Consider the following 19,961-nt stretch of genomic DNA (forward strand, 5'->3'; position numbering starts at 1 on the left):
TTACCAATCAAATCAATGTGTAAACAAAGAGAGAGCACACAAACACAAGCACAGAGCAAATCTATGACAAGAGTTAATCTTACTTTTGTGCTCAATGTAAATAGCACTTTCTCTTTCACACACTAATCTGATTGGTTTATTTGGCCTGTTAGTTCCCACAGCTCTCGGTTGTAGCTTTTGTGTGCATTTGTTCCTATTTTATCACGCCATGTCCAACTAGCATCATGACACAGTGAATTCCATGGCTGTTTCCTCAACACACTGTGTATAAAAACATAAATGTGATTTACTGATTGATCGGTAATTGGGTGATTGATTGGCTGGCAGCACGGTTGACCAGCCCAAGAATGCTCAAGGGTTCGTAGCCTCTTTCTGGGCCCTTCAGCACTGTGTGTGAGTTCGGTAAGGGGTCTTCGCTCATTGCATATGAATGAGTCGGGCCTCAGGGGATCTCATGCTTACAGGCTAATCCTCCGTGGTGCTGAAGATACTTAAGGCCACTTTATGACTCTTAAAACACATTGTTATCATCCTGAAGGGATTTATGACGTCTCACTGCTGCATTCCACTTCACTTCACTGTTCTAGAAAATAAAACCAAGTGAGGACAATGGGACTGACGGAAGTGTATGAATGAGGTTATCTCATAGTGTGGCTTGATAAGTAATGAGACTCAGCAAGAGTCTTGTGTGATTGCAGGCTTTCACTTTCTCTAATTCCATTAGATATTCCTTTAGGTTTTCATCATCAAATGACAAGAAATTGTGATTTTGGTTTCTTCAAAGCTAAGTAAAAATACATTTACAGTCAGTTACACTCTTCATTTGTGCGATCTTGAGTCTTAATATTGCTTTTTGCAGCCATTGCTGAATCTGCTGCAAAAAGTGTAGTACGATTCACTAAGAAATGACTCTTTAGTGAATCAAAAACATACGATGCAACCAGTGTAGTCTGATTCATGATCAAATGAGGACTTATTAATGTGGAGTAACAGTTTGAATCAGTCTGATGAATCCCTCTTTGAATATTTCTTTGACTATGATGCAAAATGGACATGCAGTTGAAATACACCCAAATGAATCAGAATAAAATCAAATAGCAATCAAACTGAATTGACTGTATTTGAATCAGAATCTAATCTATTCAGAAATGACATATTTAAAACCTGTGAATAAGTGCTCAAAGTAAGCATTCTTCTTGAGTCAAAGACAGGACTTTTGTTGTATTTTCTGTTGTGATTTTAGAAAAGGATGTGTGGAATATTATTCCAAATTATTATTCTAATTTTAAATTAGATAAATTGAAGTTCTTGAAGACGAGAAAGGCCGGCAAGGACTTGGGTGGATTCTGTGTGGGCCCGGTGAAAGGTCACAGCCCCCATCACAGAGGTCAAAGTTGAAATGACATATACAATAGCAATTGGTGTTCAGGAAAGGAACAGGGTGATGTGGGTTGTCTTGACGACAACCAATGAGATAACACTGCATTTTTTTTAAATGTTAAGAGCAGAAACTTAGTGTGTACTTGGCCATTTATATACATTCATTTAATCTTCATATCTGTCCTTGAACCTAGATCTAAATTAAAAGATAAACTTTATCTCTTATATGTGAAAGTCACCGTCATCTCTCTGAAAAGAGCAGAAGCCCCTTGAACTCAACACAAAGCTTATGATGACAGTAAAAGTTAAATAGACTCCAAAAGTTTCCAACTAGATCCATCTGGATCTGGCCCAACATAATTAAACCAAGTGCACCCTATCTTCCAGGAAATAATGACATGTTGGACTGCACACATTTTGCCTGTCACCTCTTGACCCTGACATATCCGAGAGAACACAGTTAAAACATTTTAAAAACGTTTAACCCGCACACCCCAGCCTCTGTTAACTGCGCTACTGCTGCTTTTCATTTATGGCCTCCCCCTGTCATCCATCTCCCTCGCTCCCGTTAACCACAGGAAGTCACTCACTTCCTCATTACAGCACATCAAACGCTTGCAGCAACCATAAACCCGCCCCATCGCTGCACCAACACATGCCTCCAATTCTGCCACTGCGCCCTGGCTGCAACCGTTTCAAAAAAAGCCGCTAATTTACACAAGAGCACTTTGTCTCAGTAAATCTCATGTTATAGACACAAGCTTCATCCAATTTTTGTTTCATAGGCTCTTTTCAGGCTTTTTGTGCTTGAACTGCATCGCACGTTCATCAGCAGGTACGTGTCAACAAAGTGATGGAGTGATTCAGGGTTAGTGAGCGGAAGTGTGGTTTTATGGCTCGGCTCTGTGTGAACCGCGATGACTGTGTGTGAGTCTGGGATTAGTTACCGTGTATGATCCACACTCAAGCCGTTCGGAGGTGCTGCTAGATCAGCGTAATAAACCATGTCATTGATCTCAAGTGGTTTTAATCATGGGCCACAAATCATTTTTCCCCTTAATGTTTTCACATAAGTTTAGAGCGATATACAAATGTGCTACGACTCAAACAATAAGGCTGTGAAATCGAAGCATTTGCTGGAAAGTGTTTCGGTTGGGTCTTTTGGAATGATTGAGTTCACTGTAGTATTCAAGATCAGAGAAGTCGGTCTTTCAGAAGCATGTAATTAGAGTTAAACCAAACTGAATCTTGCAAGCTTCTGTGCGAGAAGCCTTTGAATGGATTTCCAAATAAAAGGCTGCATGCACATTTACATTTATTCATTTAGCAGCGGCTTTTATCCACACCGAAGTGAGGAACAACATGCATGTACATTTGGATTCAAGACGAGCATCTGAGGCCTCTATTTTGTTATTTATAGAAACTGACCACCATAAGAGGATGAATTAATCTCCATTACTCTAATCAAAGAGAGAAAGAGAGTGAAAGGTGTGATTTAGATTTACACAACAGCAGTGTAACTCTCATCTCTTTGACTGTTATGGGATTGAACTGCTGGCCTTTCGAGTTTGGATGCAAATGTAGCCGAGTCGTTGCTAAAGCATGTGGCCTACAATAAGCACTATGTGACCTGTGACTGTCGAGTGATTGAGATGAATTAACAGGGCATTTTGGGAAGACGTTGAACAGTAACTTAGGCCAATTAAATGCACATTAGGCAAATGAATATCTTTGTATTCACAGAAAAAATCTTTGGCATCAATGAGTACCTATGGCTATTGAATGCCTCAAAAGACCAACACAAACGCTCCTCAATTCATAGTAGAATAATGTGAGCAGATGTTGCTTTCTGATCACCACAAATATATGCATACTCTTATACAGTCTCGTATACATGAATCAATGACATTGTTAATTTTCTTTTGTCTACTAATTCATTAAAAAAACATTAAAATACAATGACAACTGAATACATCGCCTCTACAGGCATGTTTTTAATTTCTTAATTAAAATGCATTTTTGAAATACAGTGGGTACGGAAAGTATTCAGACCCACTTAAATTTTTCACTGCTCCACAAAAATGTAATATTAGTTATTAATAATTTATTGTATTTTTAAAAATGGATTTTGACCATAAAAAGTATATTTTAAAACTTTTTGAAAGTAATGATTAAAGTTCACATGTACGTTCACAAGTAAAATAAAAGAACACATGACATTTTCAATACAAAGAGTTCATTTCTAAGAACTTCACATGTGTTTTACACTAGGTTTTGAATGATTTTTCCTTCTCTTTTCATATTCGCTCTTATATGTCATTGACCATTATGAAAAAATCCATAGGGCATGTGAGTGAATGAGTGAATGGAAAGGTGGATGAATGAGTGACTGTATGAATGAGAGGATTGGACATATAGAGGGAGGGAGAGATGAAGGGGAGGTATTTAGAAAGTTATATTGAATCAGGAATTTCTAGAACTCTCCAGGAGGGAGGGGAAGGGGGCGTGGACAGTTAAGCTGGACCCCTGTCCTTCTTTGGCCCCCCTGGTCAGACTTTAAAGAGGACTCATTCTGTAGCCTTAGTCAGCATGCTCATATGGGGGCCCTCACAATGGAGCTATTCTGCGGACAAAGAGTAGAGTTAATGCTACTATTCCACTGCGCTGTACTACAGGGGGGCTCCGCTCAGGGCTGGCGTTAGCACTGGCTTGTGTTAGCCATGGCGAAAGGGAATTTTCCCCTCAAACGTGGGTCAGAGGTTAAGGTAGATGACAGATCAGAAATCACACATGAGGTGGTGTAGCAACGGGAGGAAATCTATTATTAATTATTATATTTCAGATCTTTAAGTTATACTTTAGAAGCTTAAATGGAATGAAATGGACTGTTTTTCTCAGAATTGCGAGGAAAAAAAGTCTGAATTGTGAGATATAAATTTACAATTACGTTTCTTTAATTTCCCATGGCAGAAATATCCCATGGCTTCCATATCTTATTAACTTTATTGTTAACAATATATCCATATATATAATTATTCTTCTTTAAACAAAATCAAAATGACAGACTGCTGTCTGGTGACATATGCCGAACTTCTCCAATCATTAGTCTGCAGAAACCTCACCCCATTCTCATAATAAACTATAAGCTATCATTTCAGAGAGCAGTTCCGGGCGGATGGCGTATGGAGGTCGGCTGTGTGCTTGCACCACGCGGAAACACAGCGGAGAGATAAAAACAAAACAACGGTCACTAATTAGAAGTACAAAACGAGGATCTGTAAAGACGAATGTCGGAGGATTTCGATACAAGCCAAGAGGAGACTGGTTTTCCTTTGCTAAAGTAAGGAAACTTTGCTTCCTTTGCTCCTGTTAACAAACGCTGGTTTTCACGAGACTCACTGGCGCATGCGCAGCACTGACCTCATACGTCATCCACTCGGAACTGTTTCCCTTTACAACAGTGAGTGCAAGCTGGATTAAAGTGATTATTACGTTTTGAATATGGATATTTTTCTTACAAAAACGCATCGATTCGCAACAGAAGGCCTTTGTTCACCCCCTGGAGCCGTGTGAGACACTTTTTTTTATGGATGGGCACTTTTTATTTAACTTGTTTTGGACTAAAGCATGCAACACCCGCTGAGTGCCATGAAACAGCTTGAAAGATCAAAGACAATTTTTTATATAACTCCGACTGGATTCGTCTGAAAGAAGAAAGTCATATACACCTAGTATGACATGAGAGTAAGTAATTTATGGGTTAATTTTCATTTTTGGGTGAACTAACCCTTTAACTTTGTATTGCAAGTGTGGTGCAGAAACACACTTTGACTTTAAGCAATTTTCCCCCATCATTTTCTTTTACCTTTCTACAGGGTTTATAGTGTAAATCAAAAGGCCAAAAAGAAGTTCGTTTGAACAGTTTATGTATATGTATGTGGATGAACATGTCACACACTTTTGTTAAGTGAGCTGAGCCTTTGTTAATGTGCCCTTAAGCACACCTAACCCTGACACCAAAACCTCTCCCCTCTCCTTCCATCTCTTTTCTTCCATTTCTTTTATCTCCACTCATCTAAGTGTCCTTCATCTTTCCATCCTCACACTCCTTCTTCCATTAAAACAATTCTTTGTCTTTCTCTTCTAAATTTAGGCACATTTTGTATAATCCTTAAAGGAATAGTCCACCCAGAAATGAAATTACTCGTGCTCATGTTGTTTCAAACCTGTTTGACTTTCTTTTGTCAGTGAAACACAAAAGTAGAAATGATGAATAATGTAATCATAATGTAATGCAATGCAATAATAATGAATGAATTAAGCTTTCCCGATTCAAAAAGTACACAAAAGCACCATGAAGTATCATTGAAATGGTCCATGACTTTTGCACTACAGTCGCCCTAAAAAAACTAAAAAAAGTCTGAAAAAATTATTCGAACCACTTATGTGAACTGGTTCAAACTATTTACTGACCAGATCTGAATCAAAATAATGATTAATTTACGAATGTTTAGACCTCACTCTTTTGAATCTGCTAAGAAAATCCAGGACAGATGTCAAGATTTTCAGGTCTTTATCATCTAGCTTCATAAGATTTGAAATATAGTGCTTGAGTCATATAGGCTCTTGATATCTCATCCACTTTGTATTCCACACAACAACGGAACAACACAAAGGTGTGTAGATGGTTACTAGTGAGTGAAAATAAATTTTTTGTGTGAACTGTCCATTTAAGTGCGTGCTTTATTACAGCATTGCTATCTGTTGTTGACTTCTGAAAGCACTAAGGGCATTTATTACTGATGGGTGGAGTGGAGGGGAAGTACATTTAAGGCAGTGCAACTCTAGACAGGATCTAAGGTCTTTGTCGGACATAAAGCATGTGGTCTTCTTTCTCCAAAGCGTGGCCTATAATGGCTGTTGTGGTCGTTAAGCGATTGTATTACTCCCAGCAGGTGAAGGGCGAATCTCCTCATAACCTTCCTTTATTTTTCCTTCCCTTTTGTCTTTTACAAGCCATTGTTTGGGGCGAAGGCAAGAAAAAAAAAACTTTCTGCTGTTTTTTTAAAGGGTAAGCTGTTGAGCATCATTGTTACGGAGGGACTTTGATGTTTTAAGTCTTAAATGGTGAGTCAGGGAGAGTGTTGGACTTCGATATGACAGACTTGAGGTGAGGTGTCCCATTTCTGAGGGGAGTTTTCGTAGGGGTGTTTTTGAAGGGGATTGGATTTCTTTCTGCTTTCACCTGTTCTGAAGTCCTTGGAAGTTCAGTGACATCTGCTCCAAAGTCTTCTAGAATGGACTGGGGCCTAGTGGGGATGTATTTGAATTGTATTTTATTCAGTAGCTCATTCTGTCACCATAAACTTTTACGGCACATACTTATAATATATGGCCCTGTTTCCACTTGGTTTTAAGATCCATCTCAGATGATCCGAACATAAATGGTCAGGCCAGACAGATCGCCATTTACACATGGAAATGAAATGCGTCTCGAACGTGTCTCCTGTGACCACATGTGAGCTCACTTCAATGGGAGAGTGTCTGATTTCATGACTATATACATTACTTTCTATGCATGCTATTGTTTGTTGATAAAATTTGCACAAAAACTTTTGTTTACAAATATACTTCCATATTTTTTATATCTCAACAAACTATATATTACTGTAAGCTAACTTTGTGTATGTGCTTCACATAATCAGGTAAAGAGGCCAACATTTCAGATCAGATGTTAATATTCCTTTAAAGTTGTATATTAAGACATATTTTATTTTTTGAGGAGAAAATAACTTTCTGTATTGTGTATTTTGAGGAGGGTGTAGGTGCCATTGCTTACATATATTTACAGTTAAGGCCTGTTCACACCACGGACGATGACTATAACTATAACGATAAAGATAGTTTTAAAAATCATTCTAAATTGAAATGAATACATCATAACGATAATGTCAGAAAAGAACAATATCTTTGGAATCACACAGCCAATCAGAATACATCCTGCTTCTTGGTGGGATCGGTCCAATGTACGTTTACATTTACATTTACATTTATTATTATTACATTTACATTTAAGTATTATTTATATACTATTATAGTATTTATTAATATTTTGAATTAGCTATAGTTTCAGTTTTTATTTTAGTTTAAGTTTAACTCAAATTTTTAGTTTTTTTTAAGTTGTTTGTCTAATAATTTGATTTATTTTATTTTATTTTAGTTAGCAAGATTTTAAATGGTTTTAGTTTTAATTAATAACAACACTGCTTCAGTCTGAGCTAGTTTCAACCGTTTAAAAAACACTAAGTTCCAATTAAATTATATTTTTGTCTTCTTCCTTTCAGAGTGCTCATCCAAGAGCACGCTGAACTGTTTTAATGGCACCATGTGTTACCTTACAACCTCACAAACCTACAATTACAGGTTTAGCAATTAGCTGTGAATGTGTTGTTTAACACATAATCTACACTCATTTGGGGGAAGGGTGCTTGCAAGGCAATAAATACACAATATGGGAATATTTGATTGTAACATTCATGTTAAGAAAAAAAAAAGAAAGAAAGAAAAATAATTAAGCCATTTAGCAAATTACTTTTTTCCCTGAATGACTTACAAAAGTTAGAATCAATCATCATCTCTCATAATTATATCAGCCGTTACATAGATTTGAGATATGGCTCATTTCAATTAAGTACACATACTGAATCTCACTCTTTCCATCAAAGCAACCAAGCAATACTGCCAGAATGTCTTCATTCTGTATAAATTCAGAGTAATTATTTGCATGACTGCAATTCCAACACAATTAACCTTGAGCATCATATAAGAGGAGTTGCTGACTGCTGGGAAATATGCAAATTCCATCCAAAAAGGTCACTGTGATTCGATTATAAATCTGACGATTTATATTTTCAACAATGTCCTTTTCACATTCAACAGCTGTCAGGCAGAGGAAATGGGATATCTGCTTCAAATTAAGTATGCTAATTCATTAATCTGATTTAACAATAATCATAAGAAAGGAAAGAAAAGTTAATTAGATTAATTAGTATATGTTATCAGCTGGGTCTTATATTGTCCTCTATGGCCTGGACTTTTGTCTCAAATGAATGATTACCGAAGTAACCTGGAGTGCACCGTGAAAAAATAGAACAGTGGTCAGGAAGAGAAACAGATGCCTTAAAATAAGGCACTTGAACTAATCTAGATGTGTTTGAGGTTCTCTTAATTGGGCATGTGTGTTGGTGCCGTGTGTGCAATGAAGGTAGCAGGGGTCTGTGATTAGATTGTGCTGTGATCCATCAGATGGACTGACAGGTTGGTAATGACCCTCCTCTCAATCCCCGCGTGGCAGCACTCTGACACCAAAACAGCGGCTCGGCGTCGTTTACCATGACCCAATATCTTGAAGTTGGAATTAATTGTTTTTTCCACATAAGAAACTGGTACATCAATTAAATTGACAATTTGCTGGTCTGTATTCTCTTTTGTTAAAAAGAACAAAAACAAAAAAATTATTTCACATTTCAAAAATGAACCCCTGTGATCTAAGGCCCTAGCTCAAAAAACACAAACAGACTTTCAAAAAAGGTAGATAACATGTTTCAAATGTTCTTCATTAAACACAAATACAATCAATCAATAAATCAATCAATAAATAAATACATTTTCAAATTTAGTTTAATGTATAATTTTGCATTTATTTAATGTTGTTGTATTTTATATTATTTTTGTTCAATATATTCTCTCTACTGAGTTTTTATTAGGTCAGAGGAACATATTAAAATAATTTACATTTTTATTTATTCATTTAGCAGATGCTTTTATCCAAAGCAACTTACAAATGATATTGTGACTTACAAATAATATTGTGAAATATTATTAGAATTTAAAATAAATGTTTTAAATTTCATATATTTTAAAAACGTAATTGATTTCTGTGATGCAAAGCTGAATTTTCAGCAGCCATTAGTCCAGTCTTTAGTATCACATGATCCTCACAAATCATTCTAATATGCTGATTTGGGGCTCAAGAAACATTTCTTATTATTATCAATGTTTACATTTTTTTTTGCTGATTACTGTTTCTGTGGAAACTGTGATACACTACCATTCAAAAGTTTGGGGTAATTAAGATAAAAAAAGAAATGAAAACTTTTGTTCAGAACAGACGCATTAAATCAATCAAAAGGGATAGTAAAGACATTTATAATGCTACAAAAGATTTGTGTTTCAAATAAATTATTTTCTTTTAAACTTTCTATAAATCAAAGAATACTGAAGAAAAAATTGAGGTGATTCATCTTAATGGGAAAATAATTGGGATTTTAATAGAATTTAATTAATTTATTGTTATTTTTACACATATGTCACTGGGGGTCTCTGAGACCCTAACAATAAATAAAATCAGCCAGAACAGAATAATTGACTGGCTACAAAACAGTCGCCAAACAGGAAGGGTTTCAGGAAATCTGTTTACAACAATGTACTAATCAATACAGTGGAGTAACTTATGAAGTACTAAATCAGTTTGAGTGTGTTCCACAACACACACACGCGCACGCACGCACACGCACAGACTCATTAAACTAAACGCCTCACTGAGGTTCATTAAGCTGATTTCCTTTGAGGACCGGCCTACATTTGTCTGAGAAGCTCCAACTTCTTCTCTGTGATCAAACAGACAGATAACTGTCAGAGCCGGAGAGATCAGGACATTTGAACAATAGCGCCACCCCCTAACAGCCCTGAATTGTTACGCTTGCTTTCCTAACCTCTGCCCTTTTCTTCAGGCTCACGTAATGCTGAAAGGCCTGTGCCATCTCTATTCCGCTATATCATCAAGTGTTCATAAGTGTGTGTCTCCCTAGGTTAAAGGTGCTATTCTGTTAGGTCACGAAGATCAAACCTAGTTGATGAAACTTTAATTAGCATGAAATGGGCATTTCATCTCTAGTTCTGACAGTTCTCCCCCCCCTGAAGAGACTTTGGTCTCCCTTTAAATGTAAAGTTGTTTGCTTAAAAAATGGGGTTGTTGTTGTGTTAAAAATATTTAATTAACCTGCCAAAAGTTATTTAGAAATTGTATCTTTCATTTTGTGGCTTATAATCTGTCTCATTTAGCATGTATACAGCTTTAATTAACTCATTTGTCCTGGTGGTTTATTTAAGCTAGTCAAGGACCCGGCTATGTGTAATTCGCTGTAATGCTCTCTAAAATGGTAAGTTTAGTTTATATAGCGACAAAAAAAAGAAAACGAAAAAAATCAGGCCAAGCACATTTGTACACAGAGAATGAAAGAATGATGGTTTTGACGCACAAAGCACACACATAGAGCACTCATTACTCTCAGGGCGAAAGGTAAGAGTCTTTTACTGGGCAGTTTGAGTTATGACCCTAAAAACCCCTGGCAACATCTGGACTCCATATTATGGACCAACCAGTACTGGACACGATCACAGTTTAGGCGTTGTAATGAGGTCATCATTTCAGCAGAACAGCTAAATTAGTCTGTAATCCATATTAACTCTGTAATGTATGGAGAAAGTTTGGCTGCACAATTATTAGAAAAATAATTGATATTAGGGCTACAGCGATGCACTACCGGTCAAAAAGTTTGGAATAATAAGATTACATTATTTTTTTTTGATCTTATGCTCACCAAGGCTGAAATTATTTGATGAAAAAAAGTAAAATCAGTATACAAGAAAATGCGATTTCAGTTTTTCTACCTCTTACTTGCCATTACTGTAAATGTACTTGCAATTTCAGAGTGAAAATTGTTTCTACACCAATTTTTTTCTTTATATAGAGATTGTTTCAAAGCAGCTTCACATTAATAAACAGTTTTAATATTGAAAAATAAATCAATTCTGAAAACAAATTCAATTTCAGCCATAAAGCAGCTCTACAGATCAAAATGTCATGTTTGTAAAGTGTAGAGGAGATATTCAGCTATTTAAAATGTTAATTGTTTGAGGGGTTAAATGTAATATTTTAAAACATCAGTTACAAATAATTAGAAATTATTAAAAATGATTGTCCCATTTTATCTGTATTCACCCATCTCTGTGGAAAATCTCAGGTTTGAAAAAGTAAATAGCACCCATACAGTGTGTTGTACAGTGGCCAGTTCTATCAGTGTACACATGGTGGTGTGTTATTGTCTTAGCTCGAGGCTTTGTTTTTGTTTTTTCCATAACCAGGCAGGATAAGCCATTGGCCAGATGGCACAGTGGGGTCTCCCATGGTTACCTCATCCTGGGGACCAAACATTGCAGACAAGCACACATATACAACACAGACTGTTATGTAACCAATCAGTCTAGACGGTCCAGTTTATAATCGCAGGTCTCTCTCACTCTGTACTCCGCCAGAGCTTGTTTCTCCTGTATTGCAGCAGTAGATTTCTTATTCTGTCTGTTTATTCTGGACCAGAGAAAAATGGTTCATTGTGACACATTGGTGGGCGGGTCTTCAGTCAGCTTTCAGGCCATGTGACTGAAGTTAGTAAACACAAACCCACTCCTCGGTCCAGCAGGATATAAGACGCACAGGTCACGATGGCCTCCACACAAAAGAGCCTCCCCCCCTGCCATTCGCACGTAAACGTACACATACACACGCATGCACAAATAGAATAAAACACACTGGCACTTGAAGTCTGCCACGCTGCAGCTGCTCCAGTTTCCATGGTAACGTGCAGAACAATGAGGTAAGAAGCTGTGGGGGCCAGTCTGAGTGTGCGCTGCGCACGCTTTCATATCCACTCGCGCTGAGAGTGTGTGTGCCAGCGTTTGTTTTTGTGTATGAGTGCCTGAAAGTGCATGTGGCTGTGCCCTGCCGATTTCTAAATCAACTAAAAGAGAGAGAGTGAATAACGAGGGAGATACTCGTTCTCCTTTGTCAGAGAGGGCTTGGTCAACTAGATCTCTCTTCATAGCGAGACAGATGGAGGGAGAATGGCTTGACGAATGAAAAACAGAAAAGGGGTAAATGAAAAGAGGAAAAAGTCCAAAACAGGCGGAAAATATGTGGTTTGTTCAGAACAGGAGTCAATTCAAGTATATAGATATTAGATTTGAATCACATTTTGGCAATTTAAGGATAACATCTAATGATAAAGTCAATTTTGACTTATTGTTAAGGAAATGGTAGTAAAAAAAAACAGAGAAAAACTAGGTTTGTCCAGTTATTTATGCTTCAAATGAGTGACAGGTATTTTTATTTGACAGTATGATTTAACTGTGGGTTTTTGCCTTCAAAGTCATAACTTACATCCCCTTGAAAGTCATAATTTAGCAAGTTGTTTCAGGGCTGTTTGAAATGTGGATGTTGCCGCCCACAGAGGGGCTTCAAGTTTATCTGAAATGTAGTTCAGCGCTTTGTTTCTCAGTACCTGACAAGGCTCAAACGGCACTAGCAGAGATACAGAAGCACTCATCCTTTGAGAAGCTCTTTTGTTTTCAAAATGTCTATTTATTTTTCAAAATGAGGTATTTCAAAGTGCTGTGAGTTGCAGCACTAAAATGTACATTATAGAAAAGGAGAAAAAAAACACTTTTTTCCCCCACTGACCCAGTTCTATGAACCCAACACTTACAAATATATAAACAAAGAAAGAGAAAGACAGCAAAGAATAGAAGCCTTATAAAATGGAGATAGAAAGAATTTTCTGTACAAAAGAAAATAAGGTAGAAAAAAGGATAAAAACAAGATAAAGTAATATCTACTCAGAACTCATTTTCATACGAAAATATAAGTATCAAATTTAGTATGTATCTGATGCACACTAAAGCATAAATGTAGGAATTAGTAAAGCATGTCATAACAGAGATTATAAGACAAAAAATAATCCAAAAACAAAACAATGTGTCCTTATATTACAAAAAATCCTCATAAATTGAGGTCTTACAGTACTTGTTCACGGTATATAAACTTCCAGTCTAGTTATTGGCAGCTTTTGACATCTTTATAAAAACCAAAAGACAATAATTGTATACAAAAACAAGGCAGACTGAGTGTACGTTCTTTTAAAATCTAATCTATTTACAAAAGTGTCTGACATCAAGGTGCGCAGAGGTACATCCATGAGATTCAGCACCGGTGAGGTGTGAGAGATTATAGCCATTCGAAGTGTCTCGTATCATTTGTTAAGTGTCCGTTTTGCAGGAAGAGCATGAACATAAAGTTCATCAACCCAATCGCGTTTTGAAGACTAGCTGTGTTCATAAGAGTCTTGTCATTGAGGGGAAGTTGGGTTTACTTATAAGCACCTTCCCACTTCGTTGTAGCGTGATTGGCGTGACAAAGTAAACCTGAAACATTCTTGACGTCAAAAAATGTGCAAAAAAAGTGTCAGCAGTGAGTGTCCCTAGCATTTATTTTAGGCTGTTAGCCTTAGCGTTTTGTCGTTCGTCATTTGACGTCGACCATTAGCTGTGAGGCGTTCAGCCAATGAGGGTTAAGGGTTAGCGAGTCCTGGCCTGCTCGAGTCTACGGAGGAGCTGTTGTCGCCGGGCCTGCAATCTGTCTTTCTCCTGCTGGAGTCGGAGCTCTTGGGCCTCCAGGGAGCTGACGTACTCTGTGGCCTTCTTCAGGATGACCACCTTCGCTGCCTTGTCGTTGTGCGCTAGCTCAGGCACCTGGTCGCGCAGAGTGAGGAAGCTAGAGCGCAGGTCGTTGCGCCGTTGACGCTCCAGGATGTTGTGGTTGCGTCGGCGTTCGCTGTCCTCAGAATCGGAGCATCGTGGGCTGCTGGAGTCGCTCTTCCTTATTCGCTGGCTTGGTATGCCGTTAGTAGGGGAGTTTGGGGAAGAGTTCTGGTTCCTGCCAGTGCGTGGAGTTATAGTGCTGTTGTCGATTCGGAGTTTCTTGCATGGGGGAGCGCTGGGTACATCTTGCTGGTCGGAGTAAGGGGATGGAGCTGCGTAGTTATGCTGCTGCTGGTGGATGGAGGCTGCTGCCGTCCTCTTCAGAATGAGCTCCTGTGGAGCTTTGCTCACGCCGGATCCCAACCGCCCTCCTGTGGACGCTAGAGAGTTTGAGGCGGCAGACAGACCACTGCTGGTTACCTTGCTGGTGATGGAACGCCTTTTCTCCACCGTGACGACATCAATCTCCTCTTCTTCTTCATCATCATCATCATCATCTTCATCTTCATCTTCATCATCATCTAGAGGGAGAAAAGGAGATTTAAGTTAGCAGGTTTGTTGTGCAACCATTCCTCTAGAGGTGCACAGGTATGAACAAGTGCACTTAAAGGAAACATGCCTGTGTTTTCTCAGGGTGTGTGCTGGAGTTAATGACTTTGTGTGGGCAGATGAGACAGTTGCTCAGTGCAATCAATCCCAACCGCCCTCCTGTGGACGCTAGAGAGTTTGAGGCGGCAGACAGACCACTGCTGGTTACCTTGCTGGTGATGGAACGCCTTTTCTCCACCGTGACGACATCAATCTCCTCTTCTTCTTCATCATCATCTTCATCATCATCATCATCATCTTCATCTTCATCATCATCTAGAGGGAGAAAAGGAGATTTAAGTTAGCAGGTTTGTTGTGCAACCATTCCTCTAGAGGTGCACAGGTATGAACAAGTGCACTTAAAGGAAACATGCCTGTGTTTTCTCAGGGTGTGTGCTGGAGTTAATGACTTTGTGTGGGCAGATGAGACAGTTGCTCAGTGCAATCATCTGAACACGCTCTGTCAAACACAGAGGAGCTGGATTCTCCCCAGACTGGACCACCTTAGATTTGACTTTCTACTTTAACACACACCCTCTATTTACAGTGTCTAATGAAGGGGTTTGCGAGCACATGAGCATTTCGTCATGTCATATTTTTCTTACAAAAGCTGTTTTACTGTCCAGTTAGACATTTCGCTTGGTGCTTTTTCAACTGGTGACACATTTCAAGTTAAGCTTAGATGGCAAGACGGCCTCAGTGTGATGCCTAAGAGCTATGTTTATGAGATAATAGACGTGATTATCAGCTAAGCCACACATGAAGACTGTTTGGCATTTACTGGAGCCCACAGCCTCTCACTTCAAAAGCTCCCTACAGGAAACCGTCTGCCAACATTAAGGAGAGACCAAACGGGGCGATTTAATCTTCAACAGAATGCAGACAGTCAATGCGTTCCCCTTTTCCACTGGTTTGCCACGAAAAGGCATAACAGCACGGGCGGGAAAAACTAGCGTTGTAATCGCGTGGTCCAATTATTCACGGGCTTTGCCGAGTAACACTGATCTGATGGTGTCTTAAGCCGCTGCCCTGGAGAGGTGCCAAGCAGACAGCTGGAGGAAAGGCTCCGCTTGTTCAAAGCCGTCACCCTGTAAAGAGAGATGACCCATCATCTCTTTTTTTCCCCCCTTCCTTGTCTTTTTTTCTTGTGATTATCATTCACTGCACCTCTCTGGAAGATGTGTGGCTTGCCAAGCTCAGCCCACTGGGCAAAAAAGGGTGGGTGGGGGTTTGCCTTTCTCGTAGATGCACACGCATGCCTCCTTTTTCACATGCTGGTGCCCAGTGCCAGCTCTTATTCTCTCACCCAGGTGTGATTGTCGTTTGGGATTTGCATTTGAAACAAGTTCTCATTTCGAAGGGAAGCGACTTATTGGGGGGCACTGAATTTAAGGGCATGGCTTTTATGCAATCTGCCCTTGCTCACACCCCCCCAAACATCTGAGCCTGTGGTTTTACACGATCAAGCTCTCAATTTGGGAAAAAAATAAATAAATAAAAATAATAATTTTAAAAACAACATTTATGTTTCAAATCAATCTTTCATATAATAAAAAAACTAATCCTGTGACCTAATAAATTCTGAAATTAGATTCTGATTCCATGCCTAAAGCCAGATTAATGGAGGGCAGATAAGGACATGTATTCCTATGTAATATGGCTCAGTGATGCTATTCACAGCATTAAATCTTTAACCATGAGCTATTCAGCCAAAAGGCTCAACATCATGGACAACATCAAATATTACCGCCATCTACTGGGTATACAGACACAGTATTACATAAACTCCCCATCACCACCCACTACTACTACTGAGTGTATGTGTATGCGCGTGCGTGTGTGTGTGTGTGTGTGTGTGTGTGACCGACAGTCTGGAATGTCACACACTAATCCTATTCAGGGTCTGTCATATGATTTTCAACAATTACCCCAATGACCGCTTACAAACCTGGCCAAACTATTTAGTAGCATCATAAATTGGTGATGATGGTGATGATTAATAATAATACAAATTATATATATATATATATAAAATTGTCTAGAAACAACTAGGAAAAATGGAAAAAGAAAATCATTCATGACATGTATTCAGTGACAGTTTCTAGGGAACTTACTAACTTTACATTAAGAGCATGTCAAGAGACACTTACCAGAGTCACTTGGAGTCTCGTCTGCACTGACTGGAGGCAAGTGTTGGCTCCTCAGCTGTGTCACACTTTGGCTGCTGCTGCTGCTCCCATTTCTTTTGTTGACTGGATAAGGGAAAACCACGGTAGGGTCCACACACTCCGGTATAGAGTGACTAATTTCAGGTGTCTTGACCGTTGTGTCTTTACTGGCTTCAGTACCGCTAGGAGCAGAGATGGCTTTCCCGAGTTTCTCATTTACCACCCGCTCCAATTTCTCACGTGCAGAGAAGCCGCTCCACATGCAGTCCTGAATGATGATGGAATTGTCTGTAGTATCCAAAACGGAGCCAAAGAGGTCCCCGTCTGATGCCCCCCAAATGTCATCTTCTGGTAAGAACAGAAGCTCGGAAGCCCAGTCCAACGGGTCTGTTAATCCAAAGCCCATCAGTGAGCAATCCCCAGCCACTGCACCCAGATCCCCTGGGTCCCCTGGAAGCGCTGCCCGGCTCGGGGACAGAGGAGGAGTGGGCAGCAGCTCGAATTTCTTCCAGATGTCCTCACCAGGCGGTGCAGCATCTGGTCTGCAGAAGTAGAAGTCATCCTCATCCGGGTAGAAACAAGGTTGTAAGGAGTCAAACTCCAAATCAGAGTTCATGGTTTTAGCTGGCATTCTCCCTGTGAGAGACACAAAACTGATGGCTTAGAATTACCACAGCTTTTAAAATAAAAGCTTTTGTCCCAACATTGACACTGGGAGGTAACATGGGAAAAAGGCAAAGATATTTGTATTAATGACACTCATTCTCATGTCTTTTAAGTGTCATCTCACTGCCCTCAATGTGTAGTGTGAAAATATTTATTAACCTTCTTAAATAAACTTTGAACAGTAGCTGCATTATAAAACGAACTTTTTCAACAGAACATCTCCTAGAGATTTGCAATGATTATGTAATAATAATTATTATAATGATTAAATACCATTACTAATAATAAATAAAAAAATAATAATGCACAAAAATTATTAAAAGCTTTTGTCATAACAAAGACATCTGTAAGTAATTTTAAAAAATCACTATAATATAATATTTTGTTGTAATATAGGTCTATAAAATAGACTCTTAAAGACCCCAAGTCACAGATGTCTTTGAAGTGTCCTCTCTACATTGTTTATAGTGATAGCGTTCATGAACTCACTTAAACTTTGGACTGTTTGCAGCACAAGACACAAACTCCTTCAAGAGCAAGTCGAGCAGACAAGTAAATAGTTTAGAAATAATATTTCGCGTGAATGAAACAGCTAGTTTAGCTGACACTAAAAGACGTGGGCGTCTTACCTCTGAGAGTGTTTTGTTGTCCCTTCTTTATCGCAGTCACTGTGCCCCCGTTTGGAGTCGCACATCTACCGCGGCGACAGAAGACTGTTCTGCGCTTCTGTGTTTCGGGCTGTGAACAGTGTGAAGTATTACTCTCGCTGCTGGCGTTTAGAAGAGACATTGGCTCCTCCTCCAGTGGGCGGGGCGCGGGCGAGGTATGTGCTGTTGTGTGATTTTCTCTGGAAAGGGCATCAGTTTGGTCTGGTCTAAGGTGTTCAATTTGCCGATAATAAAGGAATAGCTCACTCAAAAACCATAAAAAAATAATTAATCATCATGTTCCAAATACGCACGGCTTCTTTAATAGAATGCAAAAGGAGATGTTGGGCAGAATGACAGCAGATCACTCACCGTGCACTTTCATCGTGTGGGAAAGCAATGAATTAAAGCAATGAAAGTAAACGGAGACTATCAGTTATTCTTCCAAACATATGTTATATTTCACGAAAGAAGTCGTACGCGTTCAGAACAACATCATGATGGTGAATAAATATTGGCCGAATTGTCTCTTTAAGAGAATGGAGTAGAGTTCCGTTTAATGACTGAAATATATGCTATTTGTTTTTTGTTTGTTACTCTACTCTGTAATTCGGCTTTATTCAGAATATAAACGCAGTTGCGGGCTATATAAGCGTTGAAACGTGATGAACTGTGTTGTGAATGAATCCGAGCGACTCAGCAGCCTCTCATTGTTCAGCTCAGTGAGGTAACGGACGATCCGCATGACATCACCGCTGTCGACTCACTTCTGCCGCCGTGTGGACACGTGACGAACCCGCAGCGCGCGGCGCCAGTGTGCGTTTACTTTCAGGGAACTAGGCACGTTTTGTATTGCTGTTCATCCACGAAAATGTTTATCAGCTAGCGCTCGACATGCAAACTTTATAGTAGATTGTGTTGATTTACTTCTAAAGTAGGGATTGCATGATTGGGTGGGTGTAATGGGCGTTGTAGGGAGGAGATGCTATTATGTAATTGTTGTTCGCCTCAGCGTTTGAAGACATGGTGTTTTGGTCCATCACTCTTTAAAGGGCGTGTGTTGTAGGGATTTGTAGTTTGGAGAAGAAAATCCCAAGAGAGAAGACGAAAGAGGAGAAGAAAGTCCCAAATGATATTAAAAAGGTATACATTCCTTTTATTTGTTCCTTATATCACGTTCCTCTTTTAGGTTGAAGAGTGACCCAAAATAATAGGGGAGGTAGTTGTCACTCAAGTGAGTATTAAAGACCTTGGAACTTTTCCATAAAATTAAATATGACTTGATATTTCTGAAAAAAATAAAAATAAATTCACAAGCACATTGGTTACAATCATATAAAAAATGTTACAACATAATTGTCATAATTTTGAAGTGTTCATGTTGAAATTATAAAACATCTTTTGTCCTAATAAAATTTGGAGGTGATGTAATGGAAACCCCCCCCCCCACTATAAATACAACATGTTGTTATAATATAGTCTTACAGTAGTAGACTCTTAAAGTCCTCTGTGCATTACTTATTGTGATGCTGTACATGAACTAATTTAAATGTTGAACTGAAATTATAGCACAAGACAACTCAGCTAGCAAGTCAAGCAGACTTATTATTTCTTATATTGGTTAGATTTTTTAAGTCCAACTATTTCCAATTTTGGAATATTACCATAAAAACAATTTTGTTTAATCAACCTAACATTTCTAAAAAAATAAATAAAAAAATCATTCTTATATAGTTCACCCTCATTGTAAGCTTTGCTTACTCAAAGGACAGATTTCACAAAAAACTTTTTTAATTTACTAATTTTAACTCGAAAAATTCACATGCAGTTAGACTCAAAATCGTGTAGTTATTTAGAT

General features: G+C 38.7%; 1 protein-coding gene across 4 annotated transcripts; it reads right to left on the bottom strand.

Annotated features, from left to right (window-relative positions):
* Positions 1-12,716: 12,716 nt before the first annotated feature.
* On the bottom strand, positions 12,717-18,344 carry LOC107601291 (N-myc proto-oncogene protein-like). Of its 4 annotated transcripts, none has more exons than XM_016293456.1 (4): positions 18,086-18,344; positions 16,773-17,426; positions 14,743-14,880; positions 12,717-14,405 (listed from the first exon to the last, which is right to left on the bottom strand). In XM_016293456.1, exons 1-4 carry the CDS (start codon positions 18,243-18,245, stop codon positions 13,852-13,854), a joined length of 1,506 nt encoding a protein of 501 aa, XP_016148942.1. In that variant the 5' UTR covers positions 18,246-18,344; the 3' UTR covers positions 12,717-13,851. The 4 variants fall into 4 exon arrangements, with proteins under 4 accessions (XP_016148942.1, XP_016148924.1, XP_016148949.1 ...); XM_016293438.1 differs by having other exon boundaries at positions 14,743-14,898; XM_016293463.1 differs by lacking the exon at positions 18,086-18,344 and having other exon boundaries at positions 12,717-14,517; positions 14,837-14,898.
* Positions 18,345-19,961: the final 1,617 nt, after the last annotated feature.

This window comes from Sinocyclocheilus grahami, unplaced genomic scaffold (assembly GCF_001515645.1).
Source record: "Sinocyclocheilus grahami isolate Dianchi unplaced genomic scaffold, SAMN03320097.WGS_v1.1 scaffold15.1, whole genome shotgun sequence".
Lineage (NCBI taxonomy): Eukaryota > Metazoa > Chordata > Actinopteri > Cypriniformes > Cyprinidae > Sinocyclocheilus > Sinocyclocheilus grahami.